We start from the raw sequence: 18,632 nt of genomic DNA on the forward strand, positions 1-18,632 counted from the left end.
GTAGCGGCGACGGTGCGGACGGGAGATTAGGGGTTAATAATTGTATGTAGGTGGCGGCGATGTTAGGGAGGGCAGATTAGGGGTTAATAGTATTTATTATAGTGTTTGCAAGGCGGGAGTGTGGCGGTTTAGGGGTTAATACATTTATTATAGTGGCTGCGAGGTCCGGTCGGCAGATTAGGGGTTAATAAGTGTAGTTAGGTAGCGGCAACGTTGGGGGGGCAGATTAGTGGTTAATAAATATAATATAGGGGTCGGCGGTGTTAGGGGCAGCAGATTAGGGGTTCATAGGGAATAATGTAGGTTGAGGTGGTGTCCGGAGCGGAAGATTAGGGGTTAATAATAATATGCAGGGGTCAGCGATAGCGGGGGCGGCAGATTAGGGGTTAATAAGTGTAATATTAGGGGTGTTTAGACTCGGGGTTCATGTTAGGGTGTTAGGTGCAGACTTAAAAAGTGTTTCCCCATAGGAAACAATGGGGCTGCGTTAGGAGCTGAACGCTGCTTTTTTGCAGGTGTTAGGTTTTTTTTCAGCTAGCTCAGCCCCATTGTTTCCTATGGGGATATCGTGCAAGAGCACGTTTTGCCAGCTTAACGCTACCGTAAGCAACGCTGGTATTGAGGGTTGAAGTGGCGGTTAAATCGGCTCAACGCTCCCTTTTTGGAGCCTAACGCAGCCCCTCAGACAACTCTCAATACCAGCGTTGTTTGGAAGCAGCGGTAGGAAAAAAAGCTGTGTTAGCTACGCGGGTCTTTACCGACAAAACTCTAAATCTAGCCGATAGATAATTCACCTCAAAATGTCCTAAGTATTCACACCCCATTGTAAAGGACTTTAAGCAGCAAATCAGTAAGCCTCTCCTGGGACTTTCAAGGAAGCGAGCCTCCTGCAAACTCAAGTTATTTCTCTATTCAGTTTAAGGAAGTTTACTATGAAATCTCATGAGAGTTAAGGCTGTGACACACTGCAAGCGATGCGGCGCGAGGCGAAGCAGCTGCTTCGCTCCGCATTGCATCGCTTCTGAAGTTCAAATATTTCATCTTTGAGCGCTCAGCTACTCGTCCTGACGCAGCAGAGTGCTCAGAGATGAAAAGGCAGGACACACTGAGCGCACACAGCCGCATGTACATGCTGCGCGTCGCTCCGCTTGTATTGTGTCACAGCCTTAAAGTGAAATCTCATGAGCTCACAGTAAAAGAGTTCTTGGTCTTAGCACTGCTGATGCTGATTGGCTGCTGTTCATTTCTTCCTTTTTTTCTTTTTTTTTTTTTACCTGCAGCTGGGCAGTAACTTAAAGATAACGTTTTACACAGCACTTACACTGATGAGGTAAAATATTTTCCTTTTTTACATAGAGATTCTCAGGTGATATTTTCCTGTCTTTTTACATTTATACTTCATCAGTTTCAATTGATTTAGCATATGGGTATTGTGTCCCTTTACTATAGGTCTATTAGAGTGTGCAAGAAAAAAAAATTACTTAGAGCTAAATCCATTTCTTCACACTCAAACTAAACCTATAAGAGTCTCAGCCTATCATACACAATCTCTTTTTATGTATGAAAAAATAATTCTGGGAGATTGCTACTTAACCCAAGAAGATATAAGACCACTACCAGTTCTAGACATGGTTGTAATTAAAAAATGGATTTATCTGTAAGAATACATTTTGTTTTCCAGCTTATTTTTTTATTTCTCACATTTGTAGTTTCTTTTGCTCCTGTTTTACCATATGATTTTAGGCATAATCTACTGTATATTATTTTGAACTTTCCTTATTTTTTGCTGACATACCTGTTTTCTCATATTCTATACTGCCTCTTTTATCTCATATGCTGTATCAGCTGGTAAACGAGATGTGCACAAATATACAGGAGCGTACTGAGGCTTTGAGTGGCTTCTTAGGGAAAGAAGCTGATGCCGACTTACTGCTTGCAGAAGAAACTGTTAAAGATGCAAACTTCACTATCAGTGTAAGTGAGACAGAACTTAGTGTATAACAAATGTAAGAATGAGTACTTGATCTTTACTGGGTAAGGTAAAGACAGAAGAAAAGGATGTATGTTATGGTTGTTGTTTGTATTGGGTGTATGTATTGTATCTAGTTATTGTTCATAGCTGGATTAATAATAGGATCCACTGGGACAATGGAGCCCAAACAACATTTGACAGGGGGCACATAGGAAGAACATATTCTGGCTAATAGTGTTTTTAAAGGGACAGTCTACACCTTAGTCATCTTAAAGTCTTACTTTAGATTAAGCTGCAAATATCCTCCTTCACCCTTTCTATATCAAGTAGCAAAAATAGTAAAAAAAAAGTTGTTTTAAAATGAATATTGTTTCTGGTCACTTTGAAATGGCTGCCAAGCTCCACCCACTGATGACATCACGATCTGGGCTGCACCTATGCACTCTGCTGAATAGCATTGACAGTAGGGATGGGTGAATGTGTTTATATTCGAATTCGAATGTTAGAACGAATGTTTTTGTAGAAATTCGATTTACATAATAGAATGTTGATAAGAACGAATATTCTTAAAAATTCGATTTTCGAATGTTATTTACAGTTTTCGAATGTCGCATTCGAATTTGAATTTGACATTTAAATTAGAATGTCACATTCGAATTCGAATATTAAATTTATAAAACACAGTATTAGACTAGAAATACTATTTTGAATTCGAATGTCACATTCGAATCGAATATCACATTCAAATCGAATATTACATTTAAAAAACACAGTATTAGACTAGAATTACTATTTCAAATTTGAATGTCACATTCGAATTCGAACATTACATTTAAAACACAGTACTAGACTAGAAATATTATTTCAACTTTGAATGTGACATTCGAATTCGAATGTAGCATTCAAATTCGAATATTACATTTATTAAACACAGTTGTAGACTAGAAATACTATTTCGAATTTAAATGTCACATTCGAATTCTAATATTACATTTCAAAATTGAATGAATACATAGCTAAACATTCTATTATTCGAACGAATATTTTCTAATTTTATTGAAAAATTTGAAAACGAAAATTCAAAAATAGACTGTTAGAATGTTATATAAACATTCAAAATTCGATTCGAACAAACGAATGTATCAAAATTCGTTTTAAATTTCGAATTTTTAGAAACATTCACCCATCCCTAATTGACAGTCTGGTGAATTACAGAGTCTTTTGGAACTAGTAAAGCCTTTAATGCAGGCCAGATCATGGTGTCATCAGTGGGCGGAGCTTGGCAGCCATTTCAAAGTGACCAGAATCAATAGTCATTTTAAAATAACTTTACTTTTACTGTTACTGCTGCATGATATAGAAAGGGTCCAGGAGGATTTTTGCAGCTTAATCTAAAGTAAGACTTTAAGATGACTAAGGTGTAGACTGTCCCTTTAAGGAATATTACTCTCATATCGGGTACATCAGCTGGGTATCAGCATGTTCTTGTGTGAAACTTGTGTGAATCAGCTGAACTTAAATTTCTGAAACAGGTTATGGTTGGGTTTATTTTGTAGTGGTTGTAGAGTTGGGGTGAGGGGGCTTTATTTCATTCTTTGACTAGGCAATGAATTATCTTGAGCTGGCCCTGTTAATGTGTATTGTGTTTTTGCGCTTCTCTAATTGTGATAGTGTATACTGTGGTTAATGCATGTTTTATGGTTGTTTTACTGTGCTCTGTGTGTGCTTTATTTGTATTTATGTTAATTGACGCATTGCTTATTATCATGGTTGTATTGCAACTGATGTATGCTTTTCATATTACATTTTTATTAGATTGTGTTTAGGTATAGGTATGGTAGTAGGTGTTTGTCTTCAAATGTTTGTCATGTGAATTGATATTGTGGTGTGTGTGTGTATAATGAACATAATCCTATATCAGTTTTTTCTTCATTTATTGTAGACCTGCATAATCTGTTGGTGCATTACAAACAATAATAATATGAATTCCCTATACATTTACAGGTTTTGCCTGTATTGTATGAAGCCTGGCATTCACCTTACAAAAACAGCAAACTGCAGCACAGATTGGAGGAGACCATTGAAGAGCTATCTGATGCCTGTCACCATGAGATACAGGTGGGAAATCAACTTTTTTAATTCCCCATTTTTTGCATTTGACACAGATCCCTAAGTATAGTAAAATGTCAATGCAGGGGGGAAGAAGTAATGGCTGTTTCAGTAGCTCCGGTAGCATTAGAGAGCGTTGATCCCAGAAGCACTAAATTTTAGTGACAGTACCTGAAAAATTACATAAAATGTAAAAGTGCCTAAAATATTTTTCTTTCATTAACTAAAATGTATGCTCTTTTTCAGACGTTTACTCAGCTTATCCTGGATACGGCAGGGACCTTGTGCCCCAAAATTCTACAGAAAAAGGGAGTTAAAGAACAGCTGACTAAGTCTGTTTCGGATAGGATTTACCAAGAAAAGAACACGGTGCTTGGAGTCAGTTTAGATAATGTGGTCCAGGACATCTTAAATAAACTCAGGTATGAGAATGTTCTTTTGACATTCCAATAGAGATGCAGTCTTGTGATAAACACTGTGTGTAATCTCTCCTTAGTGACATAAAACTGTCCATAACTACTGCAATTGCTGACAAGATGACTCACGCTGTCCTGGAGGATCTAACTGCTGCTCAGAGCAAACTGGTAAATGGCATATTTATATACTGCTATCTTAATTATTATTATATTAATTATTTAGCCTCAGCTTCATTAGTTTCCTATATGCTATGTATTGATTTACCAGCAGACGGAATACTTCAAACCCAACATTATACCACATGGTGTAGGTTTGCAGAAAAAAAAAGCCTGAGAAAAACCTGTTTATGATATCTATTTTTGCATGTTTATCCAATCAGGGTATAAGAAAAACAGATTTTTCAGTCATGTAATATTTACAATGGGGTTACTTAATGGAACAATGGAACAAGTATCTAGTAAGAGTTAATTGTATTCAGATTTGTTGCAGGATCACCCTTTCAAATGGGCTGGGCACTCTCACTCTCTCTCACCCCCACTGGGAGGTTAATTTTTGCTGCTGCCTCTTGTTTATGTAGCTGTTCTATAGCCAGTGCTGCAGCATTTAGATTTTCAGTATTTGTGGTTACAACAAGCAAAAACAGCTATTTCAAAAAGACAAAAGGATTTGCTATTTGTAAACCATTTACTATAGAGAACATTTTACAATACAGTGTCTATTTAACTAGTTGAAACTGACACACTTCTAATGGATTTAAATGCCATAGAAAAGAAAGCCAGAGACCTCCTGAAGTGAATACAAATATTTTGAACAGCAAACACAAATGGATTGGAATGGAGGCCATTCATTCACTTTTTTGGCTTTTAAAAAATGAACTACTTATGGAAGTGATTTTCATGCACGTGTCCCCTGTGTAACTCATGTGTGTATAGATTGTATATGGGAAGACAAATAGGTGTAACAGGAAGCAGAATCAGAATATGACTTATTTCTATAATTCTTTGTAACCTAACCCTTCTGCTCTTTGCATGTAATTTTAAAAAAATTATTGTAACTTGCAGTTAGTTCTGAATAAATATTTACTTTATAGTCCCTGAAAAAAAATGCTACTACTCAAAATGCAAAATGATTATTTAAATAAACTTCCTGTAAAGTAAATGACACAAGCTTGTTTCCACATTTATTGGTTCAGCTTTCCAAAACAGAGAACCCTTTGCTTTGTAACAATAGGGTACAGGAGACATCTTTTACAACCCATGTATCCTCTATGTATTACATATCTCCCAACTGTCTAGGATATTGTGTAATTGCCATGGGTTGTGAGATCTACCTGCTGCGTCTTCTGCAGTTTCCCTCCTCAGGGCTTATTGTAGGTCCGTCCACAAAATACTTATGGGTGGACACTTCCCTGTCCCAAAAAGCTTTTAGGTAATTTTGGGATCAATATCATCTTATATAGAGTAGATCCTAATCTATCTCATGAATATATTTCTGGGTTCATTCATTTTAAATAATAAACAAGGTAATCTATAGAAATGTATAAAAGATATGTTTATAGTGCACCATATCAGATATAAATTTAGTCTGGAGAAACTGTGATTAAATTAGATTTCAGTGAAATTGCACTGTATCAATAATATAATATTTCTCCTTTCTGAAGGAAATCTAATGTTTTGTGTTTTAGGAAGAGAAATTTAAAAAGCAATCCATGTCCCTACCTATTATACACATAGAAACAGAGGAGGACCTGTTGCTGAAGAATCGAAATCTCCTTAATATCACAAGGAAAGATATATCAGCTGAAGAGGTAACACATGGATAGGGAGTTATTACAGAGATAATATTACTACAGATTGGTTTAAAGATGTTGCATACTAAACTCAAATACAGCATTATCGCACCATGAGCTTTAATAACATATTATTCACAGAGAATTTTGTGAATTATGGTTAGGGTGTCTGTCATTGGCAATATGCAGTAACCTCTGAAACACTATCCAATGGGAACTCTCCCACACTAGAAAAAGTACACTGAATACTGATAACAGTAATATGCATAGAAAACTGTACCTCAACCGGTGATGAATGATTTACTATTGGAATGTTGTAGCCAAGTATTTCTGACTATTACTTCACTTTTGAAAGGCTGCTGACGTCAAAATAGTCGCATCAAAATGTTGCTGTTTTACATGTTGCACCATCGATATAGCAGTTATGGTGATGCAGAGCACGAAGAATGGCACATATTCAATACGTCAATGATTACGTTTTACCTTCCGATGTCCGGTATTCTCCAGTTACTCCAAGCTAGGGAGCCTTACACAGAATTGTGGCACTTTCTGGTAGCATGGGATGAACTCTGTGAACCTTACCCTAAGCTTAAACTCCCTAGGCCAAGCCCTAACTTTGGCTCTAATCCTGACCTAACACTTAAAGGGATATGAGACCCAAACATTTTCTTTTGTGATTCAGACAGAGCATACCATTTTAAAAACGTTTCCAGTTTGCTTCTATTATCAAATTTGCTTCAATCCCATAATATTCTGTATTGAAGAGATACCTAGGTAGGCATCTGGTGCACTACATGACAGGAAATAATGCTGCCATCTAGTGCTCTTGCACATGGATAACATTCTTACAAAACTACTGTCATATAGTGCTCCAGAAATGGACTGGCTCCTAAGCATATGTCCCTGTTTTTCAACAAAAGATAGAAACAGAACAAAGAAAATATGATAATAGAAGTAAATTGAATTGGAATCATGAAAGAAAAAAATGTGGGTTTCATATCCCTTTAATTTAAAGGACTGGGCCTTTGGGAATGTGCACTATAAGTTTTCGTTCGGTGTCAAAAAAAATTTGATTGCGGAGTTGTGATCTGCAAATTTCTGCTTTCAAGTGAGTAGAATCACTATCTTGTAAAATATTGTTTTCCACAATAAAACAGACTTTCACTGTAGTAAATGCATTGATCCTTAAAGGGACAGTAAAGTCCAAATCACACTTTCATGATTCAGATGGGGCATGTAGTTTTAAACAACTTTCCAATTTACTTTTATCATCAAATTTGCTGTGTTCTCTTGTTATTCTTAGTTGAAAGCTAAACCTAGGAAGGCTCATATGCTAATTTCTAAGCCCTTGAAGGCCGCCTCATATCTGAATGCATTTGACAGTTTTTCACAGCTAGAGAGCGCTAATTCATGTAGTCTCATATACATAACATTGTGCTCACTCCCGTGGAGTTATTAAAGAGTCTGCACTAATTGCCTGAATAATGCAAGTCGGACAAAAGATCTGCGATAAGGGGGCAGTCGGCAGAAGCTTAGATACAAGGTAATTACAGAAGTAAAAATTATATTATTATAACAGTGTTGGTTATGCAAAACTGGGGAATTGGTAATAAAGGGATTATCTATCTTTTTAAACAATAACATTTGTGCTATTTACTGTCCCTTTAATCACTGGCATTTCATGCCTAAGCATACAAGGTCTTTGAATAGAGTAACAGACTTTTGGTCTTGGGATACTTTGAGCTCTCTGGCCTAGGCATGAATGCAAATCCTTGGCGCCCATGCACCACTGATAAGATGCCACATGCTCCCTCTGCCACTCTCTGTACTATAAAGGGTCCATTGTGGATATTATCTGTAATGACTTGTGATGGTATCTACCTCTGCACAGAGATGCATTTGCCAAGGAGTGTGTGTCAGATCATCAGTGGGGACAGTAAATACCTTGTAATAACAAGACATTTCTGTTGTGTTACTAGTGAATAACATCTCAGCCAAGTCTAAATAATTTTATACAAATTAACATCTTGTTTGCTGCTATTGTTTTTTAATAGACAAACTGCCCCCACCACTTGCCTTATTTGGAGGAGCAAATCTAGGTTTGAGTCTGCAGACAACAAGGCTAGCCAGCGCCACTGTCATATTGTTAGTATAAAGTCTTTGGTTTTGCAGTTGTTATCTGTTAAAGACAATTAGGGAAAGATATGTAGGAGAGTTAGCCTTGAGAAATCTGCAGGGCGCTTTTGCAGGTCTGAGAATTAGAAAAGCCACAATTTTCAGATTTAAATTACACTTGAATGGGGAAAAAATGAAAGTGTATCGCAAAGTTGCTATTAGATGTATTGCTAAACACTTTGAGGCCTATTTATCAAATGTCTGTCGGACCTGATCCAACAGTGCGGATCAGGTCCGACAGACATCGCCGAATGCGGAGAGCAATACGCTCTCCGTATTCAGCATTGCACCAGCAGCTCTGGCGAGTCTTCAGACACGGGCCCTCAAGCTCCGTTCGGATCTTGATAAATGGGCCTCTTTATACTAAAGGTATATAAAATCCAAAATGTATCTTTATAATTCAGACATACAATAAAATGTCATTCTGTGTTGAGGAGATACCTAGGTAGGCATCTGGAGCATGACATGGCAGGAAATAGTGCTGCCCTCTAGTGCTCCTGCACATGAATAACATTCTTGAAAAACTACTACCATATTGTGCTTCAGACACATGCAAGCTCCTGAGCATACATCCCTGTTTTTTAACAAAAGACACCAACAGAATTAAGGACATTTGATAATAGAAATAAATTAGAAAGTTGTTTCAATTTGAATCATAAAAGAAAAATGTTGTGTTTCACGCCAGTGTTTACTGGTGGAAGGGGTTAAACCAGCACTCTGTATGCGTGTTACAGGCAGAAAGAGGGTTAATCACCTTTTCTGTGCGCTAGTGTTATTGGTAGAAAGGGAGTTAAATCCCTTCTCTGAGTCAGTCCCTGGATTAAAGGGGGTTAAATGATTTCTGTGTGTAGGTTACTGATAATAAAGTTATGTTTTCAATAATGGTAATGGGGGAATGGGGGTTAAATTGCTGCTCTCTGTGTGTGTTACCTGTGGCAAGGGAGTTAAATGACTGTTCTGTGTATGTTACTGCCCTGTATGTGTATTAGTTAATAGCTAATTACTACTAGTGAGAAATATATGAGGAAATAGGGGTGATAGATTTATGTGTATGATGTAACACAAAACCTAAATATGCCACTACCTCAGACAGCGTTATCCACAGGTTAATGTCTGTCAGTGGATGAGATGAAGTTCCCATATGTCCCACCTATAAGTTGATATGTTCTATTTGGGGATATTTACTCATAGCTGCATCTGTTTTAAAACTAAAAAGGGGAATGGGGCCTAAAGAGATTAACTTTCTACATTCTGGGTGTAGAGACAGAAAAGTCTAATAAGCTGAGTAGGATCAAGGTGGTGCTGTGTAAGGTTAAAGTGACAGTAAAATCAAAACTACATTTCATTTAGATACAGCATGCACCTTAATCCTAGAATCTGACGTGGTTTGTTCTCTTGGTATCCTTTGTTAAACAGTTGATAAAACTGCATGGTCTGAATTATGAAAGTTTAATATTGACTTTGCTGTCCCTTTAATGCTAATCATAAAGTGGTGGATATAGGAGGCGCTATATAAGCTGTAGGATATATAGATATGAGTTTAAGTTAACAGTATCGTTATCAGCCCTAGAAAATCCTATTAAAACAAATTGTCCGTTAATATATATATATATAAATACAATAATTAATATCAAAGTAAAATCAAAGTGAAATTTAATGAAGTTGTGATAATTCAATAAAATACAGACTATCAATGCTAAATCAGAGTTACCGTTAAAAAATCGAATCAGCAGATAAAATTCATAAATTACATATAACACTCAAACATACATAAAACAAAACCGGTTAAATCATTTACACTTCATACCGCATATCAGATTCTTGATATCAAAGACACAATATATAGCTGTTGGAGAACACCAAAATAGCTGGTGTTCTAATCTCACTGTCTTTTATGGGGATCCCCCAAAAAAATTTTTCAGAATGACACTGTGGGTTAGAGTAAATACTCCAAATCTAAGACGTTTGGGTAAGTGCCCCCGAAAGAAGCCGTTAAACCTTCAGTCACTCTCTATTTGAAATAGAGCCCAAGGTGGTGTAAGTCCCTTCCTTGCCGTTCTCTCAGTAGTATAGGCAGTCAAATATACTGAACAGAGCCGGGAGGCTCTCTTACCTCCTTTCAAGTGTCTGCCAACGGTCTCCTTACCTGGCCCGACACTCCGGCTACTCCTTCGGATATCAGTCAGCGAAAGTCCCGTGAGTGACGTCACCCGGTTTCCGGGTTCCTAGGTGACCACTTGCGCAAGTGTTTGTTTCCACGGTTGTATCCACAAAATATCCTCTGCACTTCAGTACACCAGGGTACGCAGAGTTCTGTTCAGCTTTGCTTGTTAAATATCCACAAACGATAGCAGGTAAGTCCTCTACGCGTTTCAACCCCTTTCTGGGTCTTTCTCAAGATGCCACTTCCTGCAATCTCTGTCCTTAAATCCACTCTCTGCACAGGTGATTCGCTACCACTTCTGCACCTTTCTTGCAGGTAAATACTTCCAGCTAGCTCGCAGCGAAGATTTAAAATGGAAAGGTTAGTCACCGCATCTGGCCAAATGGGACAAGCTCAGGCACCACGTCAAGGTCCTTTCTAACACCTGAGTCCTTAACACAGCCACACAATGCAGGATGTACTTACCTGCAAGAAAGGTGCAGAAGTGGTAGCGAATCACCTGTGCAGAGAGTGGATTTAAGGACAGAGATTGCAGGAAGTGGCATCTTGAGAAAGACCCAGAAAGGGGTTGAAACGCGTAGAGGACTTACCTGCTATCGTTTGTGGATATTTAACAAGCAAAGCTGAACCGAACTCTGCATACCCTGGTGTACTGAAGTGCAGAGGATATTTTGTGGATACAACCGTGGAAACAAACACTTGCGCAAGTGGTCACCTAGGATCCGGAAACCGGGTGACGTCACTCACGGGACTTTCGCTGACTGATATCCGAAGGAGTAGCCGGAGTGTCGGGCCAGGTAAGGAGACCGTTGGCAGACACTTGAAAGGAGGTAAGAGAGCCTCCCGGCTCTGTTCAGTATATTTGACTGCCTATACTACTGAGAGAACGGCAAGGAAGGGACTTGCACCACCTTGTGCTCTATTTCAAATAGAGAGTGACTGAAGGTTTAACGGCTTCTTTCGGGGGCACTTACCCAAACGTCTTAGATTTGGAGTATTTACTCTAACCCACAGTGTCATTCTGAAAAATTTTTTTTGGGGATCCCCATAAAAGACAGTGAGATTAGAACACCAGCTATTTTGGTGTTCTCCAACAGCTATATATTGTGTCTTTGATATCAAGAATCTGATATGCGGTATGAAGTGTGAATGATTTAACCGGTTTTGTTTTATGTATGTTTGAGTGTTATATGTAATTTATGAATTTTATCTGCTGATTCGATTTTTTAATGGTAACTCTGATTTAGCATCGATAGTCTGTATTTTATTGAATTATCACAACTTCATTAAATTTCACTTTGATTTTACTTTGATATTAATTATTGTATTTATATATATATATATTAACGGACACTTTGTTTTAATAGGATTTTCTAGGGCTGATAACGATACTGTTAACTTAAACTCATATCTATATATCCTACAGCTTATATAGCGCCTCCTATATCCATCACTTTATGATTTGTATTTTTTTAATTGTCTGGGGAGGAGACAATTACCATAGTGAGGCTAAGTAGGTTTTTGGTCTAGCGCTGTACCCTGTCCTTGTTTGTCATATTTTGTCCCTTTAATGCTGTCAGGGGCAAGATTAAGGGGTAGATTTAACAAGCAGCGGATGCTGCCTTCTACGCCCAGCGTTTCAGGCTTGCCTGAAATGGAAGTTAAGAAGCAGCGCTCATAAGACTGTTGCTCCTTAACTTCTCCGCCACATTTTATTGACACGATTGACACCCCCTGCTAGCGGCCGATTGGCTGCCGGTGAGTAGGGGGCAGCATTGAACAAGCATTTTACTTGCATTTCACTTGCTACAGCAAATCATGTCCACCTGTCACTTGGTAAATTGTCCCCTATGCCTTTCCCAGAAGATTTTCACCTTGGACTTAAATAACTCTTCAGACCATGGCTAGAGTGGGTTTGTTTATTAATAGGCACACTGCAGTATGGAGAGAAACAATACAAAGATTTTTCTGGGGGGTCAGTCCCTACACAGATATTTAGACACGGGAGACAGGGCACTCCTGATCTCCATATCTAAGCTAATACATTTCATGATTGGCTAGGCTAACAAAAACAAGGGTTTTCCCAAAATAGTTACAATACAAGTAAATAACATTTGTTTAATAAGTCATCAAATTCTATTCAGTAGGTCTGACAATAGATAAATTCCAGTCCTATCCTAGTTATAATAACATTCTGCAAGTTTTATGCAGTGGTATAAAGTCACACATTAGAATTAATGCATACATTCATTCATGCATATAAACTAATACACATGTATACATACACACTGGGATGGATCCCCTGCTACCCCGACTGGGTAGCTCCGCCAAAACGATCTTCCAACACCTGGAACCAGCAGCTATGTAGAGGAGAGAGAGTGATTTAAGCAATCCCCACCCAAATAACTAGACAACTAGCATTTAGGTGGAACAAAGAAGAACTGATTTTATTGGAAAACACACACTCCTTTTATACACAAAGCTCATCTTTATAAGACACTAGACAATCCAACAATTTTCCCACCATTCCCACCCCTCCAGACAGACCGGCGCTTCCATAGCAGCCACAGTCCCACAGAATCCCAGGACACAGGGGTGGCAGTTTTGGGGTGATCCCGGGAGAGCTCAGACACTTCCAGGATGTCATTTCAAAGCTCTCGGTCCCCAGATGCCATAATCTAAAAACCGGCATAATCCGCTACTGGGGACAGGAGTTACAGCCTGTAAAGATATGGGGGTAGGTGGCAGTTTTGGGGTGATACCGGGGGAGCGGCAACACTTCCAGGGTGTCATTTGAAAGCTCTTAGTCCCCAGATGCCACGGCCCAAAAAGTGGCGTGATTCGTTACTGGGCTCCCTTCCGGTAATTCCCTCACCTCTTGTGCTCCCTATGGGCTACCAATTCCCAAAAGAGCAGAGCTCTGGGGAAAAGGGCCGCTGGAGTGACCAGGGGTAAAGTTAGAGGGTGTCCTGCTGTTCTGTGGCAGACCAGGAGTTTGAGGAGCCCTGCCAGCCTAGGAGGGTTTTTCCTGTCAGAGACCAGCTCTTCTCTGACAAAGTAGGAACACAAAAACAAGGAAACAAAGACTCCTAGAGATCATAGTTGCTCCAAGGAGCCCAAAACCGTTGAGAAACAACAGGGGTGAGGTAGTAGAGGGGTAGGGCTTTAACCCTTGCAGCTTAGTGCCTGTGACAACTCCCCCCTTCCAGTGTGGCAGACCCAGCTATATCCACACGCGTCTACTTGGGGCTGTCCGAGGAGCACGCTAGTTCAGTCTGCCGGGAAAGTCCATCAGCATTCCCATTGCTTTTCCCAGGCCTGTACTGAACGTTGAAGGTGAAGGGCTGCAGAGCTAAACTCCACCTTAACAAGCTTCCATTATCTCCCTATACTCGGTTCAACCACACCAGAGGGTTGTGTCTGTGAGGACAGTGAAAGGCCTTCCATATAGGAACGGTTGCAGTTTCTGGAGGGCCCATACCAGGGCCAGGCATTCCTTTTCCACCGCCGCGTAGCCTACCTCTCTGGGTAACAGCTTCCTACTGTTTTAGGCTATGGGGTGGTCTTGTCCTCCTTCGTCCACTTGCCTTAGGACTGCTCCCAACCCGAACATGGAGGCATCTGTATGAACACAAAAACGTTTGTTGTGGTTAGGAGCGGCCAGGACAGGGGCAGAGACCAAAGCAGCCTTGATGCTCTGGAAGGCTCTGGGGACCACAGGACCTGTCTGGGCAGTCTTTTACGGGTCAGGTCGGTCAGGGGTTTTGCCAAGGTACTGTAATTAGGGACAAAATGTCGATAATAACCAGCGATTCCTAGGAATGCTGAGACTTGGGACTTGGTTCAAGGGGTAGGCCAGTTTGCCACTACCTCAACTTTGGCCGGCTCTGGCCATTCCTTCCTACAGCCCACTTGGTGGCCCAGGTACTGGAACTCTGAGTGCCCTATAGTGCATTTGTCAGGCTTCAGAGTGAGCCCGGCGGCCCTGAGGCGATCTAGGACGACGCCTAGCTGGACCAAATGTTCCTCCCAGGTGTCGCTAAAGATGGCGATGTTGTCCAGATATGCACAGGCATTGTCCTGTAGGCCATCCAGCAGATGATCTACCATTCTCTGGAAGGTGGCTGGAGCATTCTTCATCCCAAATGGTATTACCATGAACTGATAGAGGCCGAAAGGGGTGATGAAGGCAGACTCGGGGTCTAGAGGGATCTGCCAGTATCCCTTGCAGAGGTCAAGAGTGGTCAGGAAATTACCTTGGGCAATTCTGTCCAGGAGGTCATCAACTCGGGGCATGGGGTAGGCATCAGTGGTAGTTCTGTCATTGAGCTTACGGTAGTCAATACAGAACCGGGTAGTGCCATCTTTCTTGGGTACCAGTACCACCGGGGAGGCCCAGGGATTGTTGGACGGTTCAACAACACAGAAGTCCAACATTCCCCAGAGCTCCCGGTGCATACTGTCTCTGACTGCTTCGGGGACTCTGTAAGCTGCCTGCCTCAGCATGGTCTGTCCCAGAGTCTCTACTCTGTGTATGGCTGCTGTGGTATACCCGGGGACATCTCTTGCCGGCCTTCTAGTAAGTGCTGGACTTGCTGCCTCTGGGCAGCCGCTAACCTCTCATCTAGGGTGATATCAGCTGTTCCCTGGGGGGTTTCATCGGGGAAGGGAAGCTCCAGCATGGGGAGACTCTTCAAGTCCTCCACAGCCGGGGCACATATCACGGACACATCTTGAGCTCACCTGGAGTATGCCTTCAGCATGTTCACATGGAAGGTTCTCTGGATCCTGCCATCTGAGCATTTGGCAACTAGTTAGGTGGTGTCATTAATCTGCTTTACTACCCGGTAAGGGCCTTGCCAGGCAGTCTGTAATTTATCTGTTTTGATAGGCTTCAGGGTAAGCACCTTCTGTCCCGCTATCATTGTGCGGGCACAAGCATTTTCTTTCGTACCACTGCTTCTGCTTGCTCTGAGCACTCTGGAGGTTCCCCTGAACTTGGTCATTGAGATCCTTCAGTCTATCCCGGAGACAGAGGATGTACTCCACAATGGAGTGTCCTTCCTCCCCAGAGCCCCTTTCCCAGTGCTGTCTAACAAGGTGCAAGGGTCCCCGTACTTGCCTATCATAAACTAACTCAAAAGGGGATTCCTGGGGCACCTCTCTGTAGGCAAAGAGGAGGAGTGGCAAGAACCTTTCCCAATCTTTGTGGGTGGTGAAAAAGGTCCTCAGCATCTGCTTAAAGGTTCCATTAAACCTTTCGCATAACCCATTAGTTTTGGGGTGATATGGAGCTTCCATAGCTGTCTAGTAATTTCTGCAGTGAACTGTGTTCCCTGATTGGAGATAATTTCCCGGGGGAAGCCTACCCTGTAGAATCTACGGAGCATGGTATCTGCCACTGTTTTTGCCTGGATATTGGCCAGAGGGATTGCCTCTGGGTACCGGGTGGCATAGTCCACCATGGGTTGGGCTAATGGACCTACTATGCTCCCAGCAACACTACTGAAGGGTTTGTCGATAATGGGGAGGGGGTGCAGGGGAGCTGTCTTGTGGTCACCGGTTTTCCCTACCTTCTGGCATACTTCACACATTCTACAATATTCCTTAATTTCTGCTCCAATTCCAGGCAAGTAGTAGATCTGATCTAGGCGGTGATGGTTTCGGGACTTCCCTAAGTGCCCGGCTAGGGGAATGTCATGTTCTATTCGTAGCAGGTCGGACCGGGATTTTTCCGGTACAGTCAACTGTCATTTAGGCACCTGACCCTTCCGTCTCTTGGAGATCCAGTACAGGAGCCCTCCCAACCATTGTTAGCACTCCTCACCAGGTCCTTGGGGGTCAGACCCTACTCTGTCTCTGTACGGGGCTAGTGTCGGGTCACACAGGGTGGCTTGGGTGAAGTAGGATGGCGACTCCCAGGGAAGTTGGTGAGGGGGAATAATAGGCTGGTCAGGCAGTAGATCTGGGGTTTAGGGCTGAGGCAAGGGGGTAGTCGGGGCAGTTAATCAGGGATGGGTAGAGGCCGGTAAGGAGGTCGGGATGGGGGGACGGGGTTGAGAGGTAGTCGGGGAAACTGGTCTTACCTGTGGTCCCAGTCCTGGAGAAATGCCTTGCTGTCGGGTCTGCTGGCAGGTGACAGTAGCACCAATGTCCCTTAATCCCTGGGCAGCCTGTCCGCTAACCAGAACTTCCTGGCAATGATACTGGCTATTGTCTGTGGATGCTGTTCCCACCTCCTGCAGGACCCCAATCTCCTCACTGACCCATTCGACAGAGGGGTTGGGTGGTCCTCATAAGTGTAGTGGGCGGCCACTTGTTATCTTGGGGCTGTGGCTCAAGCCCACTGCAGTGTTTGGGGGTGCCCCGGCTGCAGGTGTGGAGAGGATGCGGTTGTCTTGTGCAGGCAGTGGTGTCGGAGGTGTCCCACATGTCCGCATTCAAAACACTTGCAGGAGTCCATGCGTCCGACCTGGAGAGCAGGGATCGGACAAGGTTGCGGTTGTCGGGTAGGTACTGGGGCCTGGCCTGGAGCCAGGGTGGCACAGTTCTGGTGCCTGTCATCCACATATTGGTCTGCCAGGGCGGCCACCTGATCAGCAGTCCTTGGTTTCCTATCCTTAATCCAGTCCCAGATCTCGGCCGGGATGCGGGAGAAGAATTGCTGCAGGAGGATGAGCTGCAGTGCCTCCTCCAGTGTGTTTACGTGGCAACCTGTAATCCAGGAGTTCAAGGAGCGGGCTAATCTGTGGGTCCACTCTGTATACGGCTGCCCTTCTTGTCTGTGTAGATCCATGAACTTCTGTCCATAGGCCAGTGGTCATAGTCCTTCTCCTCCTCGGGAGGAACAATCTAGAAAGCTTCCACTGCCTTGCTGGCCAGCTTTCCAGCCAAGATTGGGACTCAGTCTTTCACGGCAATCCCATGCAACCTGCACTGGCTCTCGAAGTAATGGAGGTAGCAGTCAAACTCTTCGGCCCCATCATCCTTAAATGCCAAGAAAGCCTTGTAAGGTAGCTTCCTGGGTTTTGGTTCAGGTTCTCGGGGGGGATAACACGTCTCTCCCCAGATCTTTCTGGAGTTCAAGCATGCGAATCTTGCTGGCCTTGGATATAGTCCTAGTGACAGCTTCTGGGGACGGGTTGGGTCCTAGGAGGGATATTCTCCATCGTATTTGATCATCCAGTCTGGAGGTCATAGTCTCCTGGGAAGAGGTTCCATGGTGTTGCTACCGCCCGCTTCCATATCAGGAGCCCTAGTCTGGTCATCTGTCATCAGCTCAGCTATGATGGCCTCTCTTGTCTTGCTGCCGGTAGCTATTTCTCTAGTATGCAGCAAGGTTTTCAGTGCTTCTTTCTGGAGTCGATCATAGTTCTCCATCCACAGAAGTCTTCAGGTGGTGGTTGGAATGTTCCAGTTTTATGGAAGCATCCCACCGCTGCCACCACTGTGATGGATCCCCTGCTACCCCGACTGGGTAGCTCCGCTGAAACAATCTTCCAACACCTGGAACCAGCTGCTATGTAGCGGGGAGAGAGTGATTTCAGCAATCCCCATCCAAATAACTAGACAACTAGCATTTAGGTGGAACAAAGAAGAACTGAAAAAACACTCCTTTTATACACAAAGCTCATCTTGATAAGACACTGGTCAATCCCACAATTTTCCCTCCATTCCCGCCACTCCAGACTGACCTGCGCCTCCATAGCAGCAACAGTCCCACAGAATCCCAGGACCCAGGTGTGGCGGTTTTGGGGTAATCCCAGGGGGAGCAGCAACATTTCCAGGCTGTCATTTGTCCCCAGATGCCACAGTCTAAAAAGCGGCGTGATCTGCTACTGGGGACCGGAGTTAAAACCCGGTAAAGATAGGGGGGTAGGTGGTGGTTTTGGGGTGATCCCAGGGGAGCGTGATTTGTTACTGGGGACCGGAGATACAGTCAATTGAAGTTATGGGGGTAGGGGTGTCCAAAACCCCCAGTTCCCAAAGGAGCTCCCCTCTGGTAA

At 42.5% G+C, this 18,632-nt stretch overlaps 1 protein-coding gene across 1 annotated transcript in view; it reads left to right on the forward strand.

The window, feature by feature from the left end:
- The window catches only part of LOC128661457 (capping protein, Arp2/3 and myosin-I linker protein 2-like), a 334,672-nt gene that overhangs the window by 23,384 nt on the left and 292,656 nt on the right, over positions 1-18,632 (forward strand). The window contains exons 3-7 of the mRNA XM_053715711.1: positions 1,846-1,974; positions 3,977-4,090; positions 4,328-4,503; positions 4,578-4,665; positions 6,183-6,305. Coding sequence (XP_053571686.1) covers positions 1,846-1,974; positions 3,977-4,090; positions 4,328-4,503; positions 4,578-4,665; positions 6,183-6,305 — 630 coding nt within the window. The remainder of the gene's footprint in view (positions 1-1,845; positions 1,975-3,976; positions 4,091-4,327; positions 4,504-4,577; positions 4,666-6,182; positions 6,306-18,632) is intronic.

This window comes from Bombina bombina, chromosome 1 (assembly GCF_027579735.1).
Source record: "Bombina bombina isolate aBomBom1 chromosome 1, aBomBom1.pri, whole genome shotgun sequence".
NCBI lineage: Eukaryota > Metazoa > Chordata > Amphibia > Anura > Bombinatoridae > Bombina > Bombina bombina.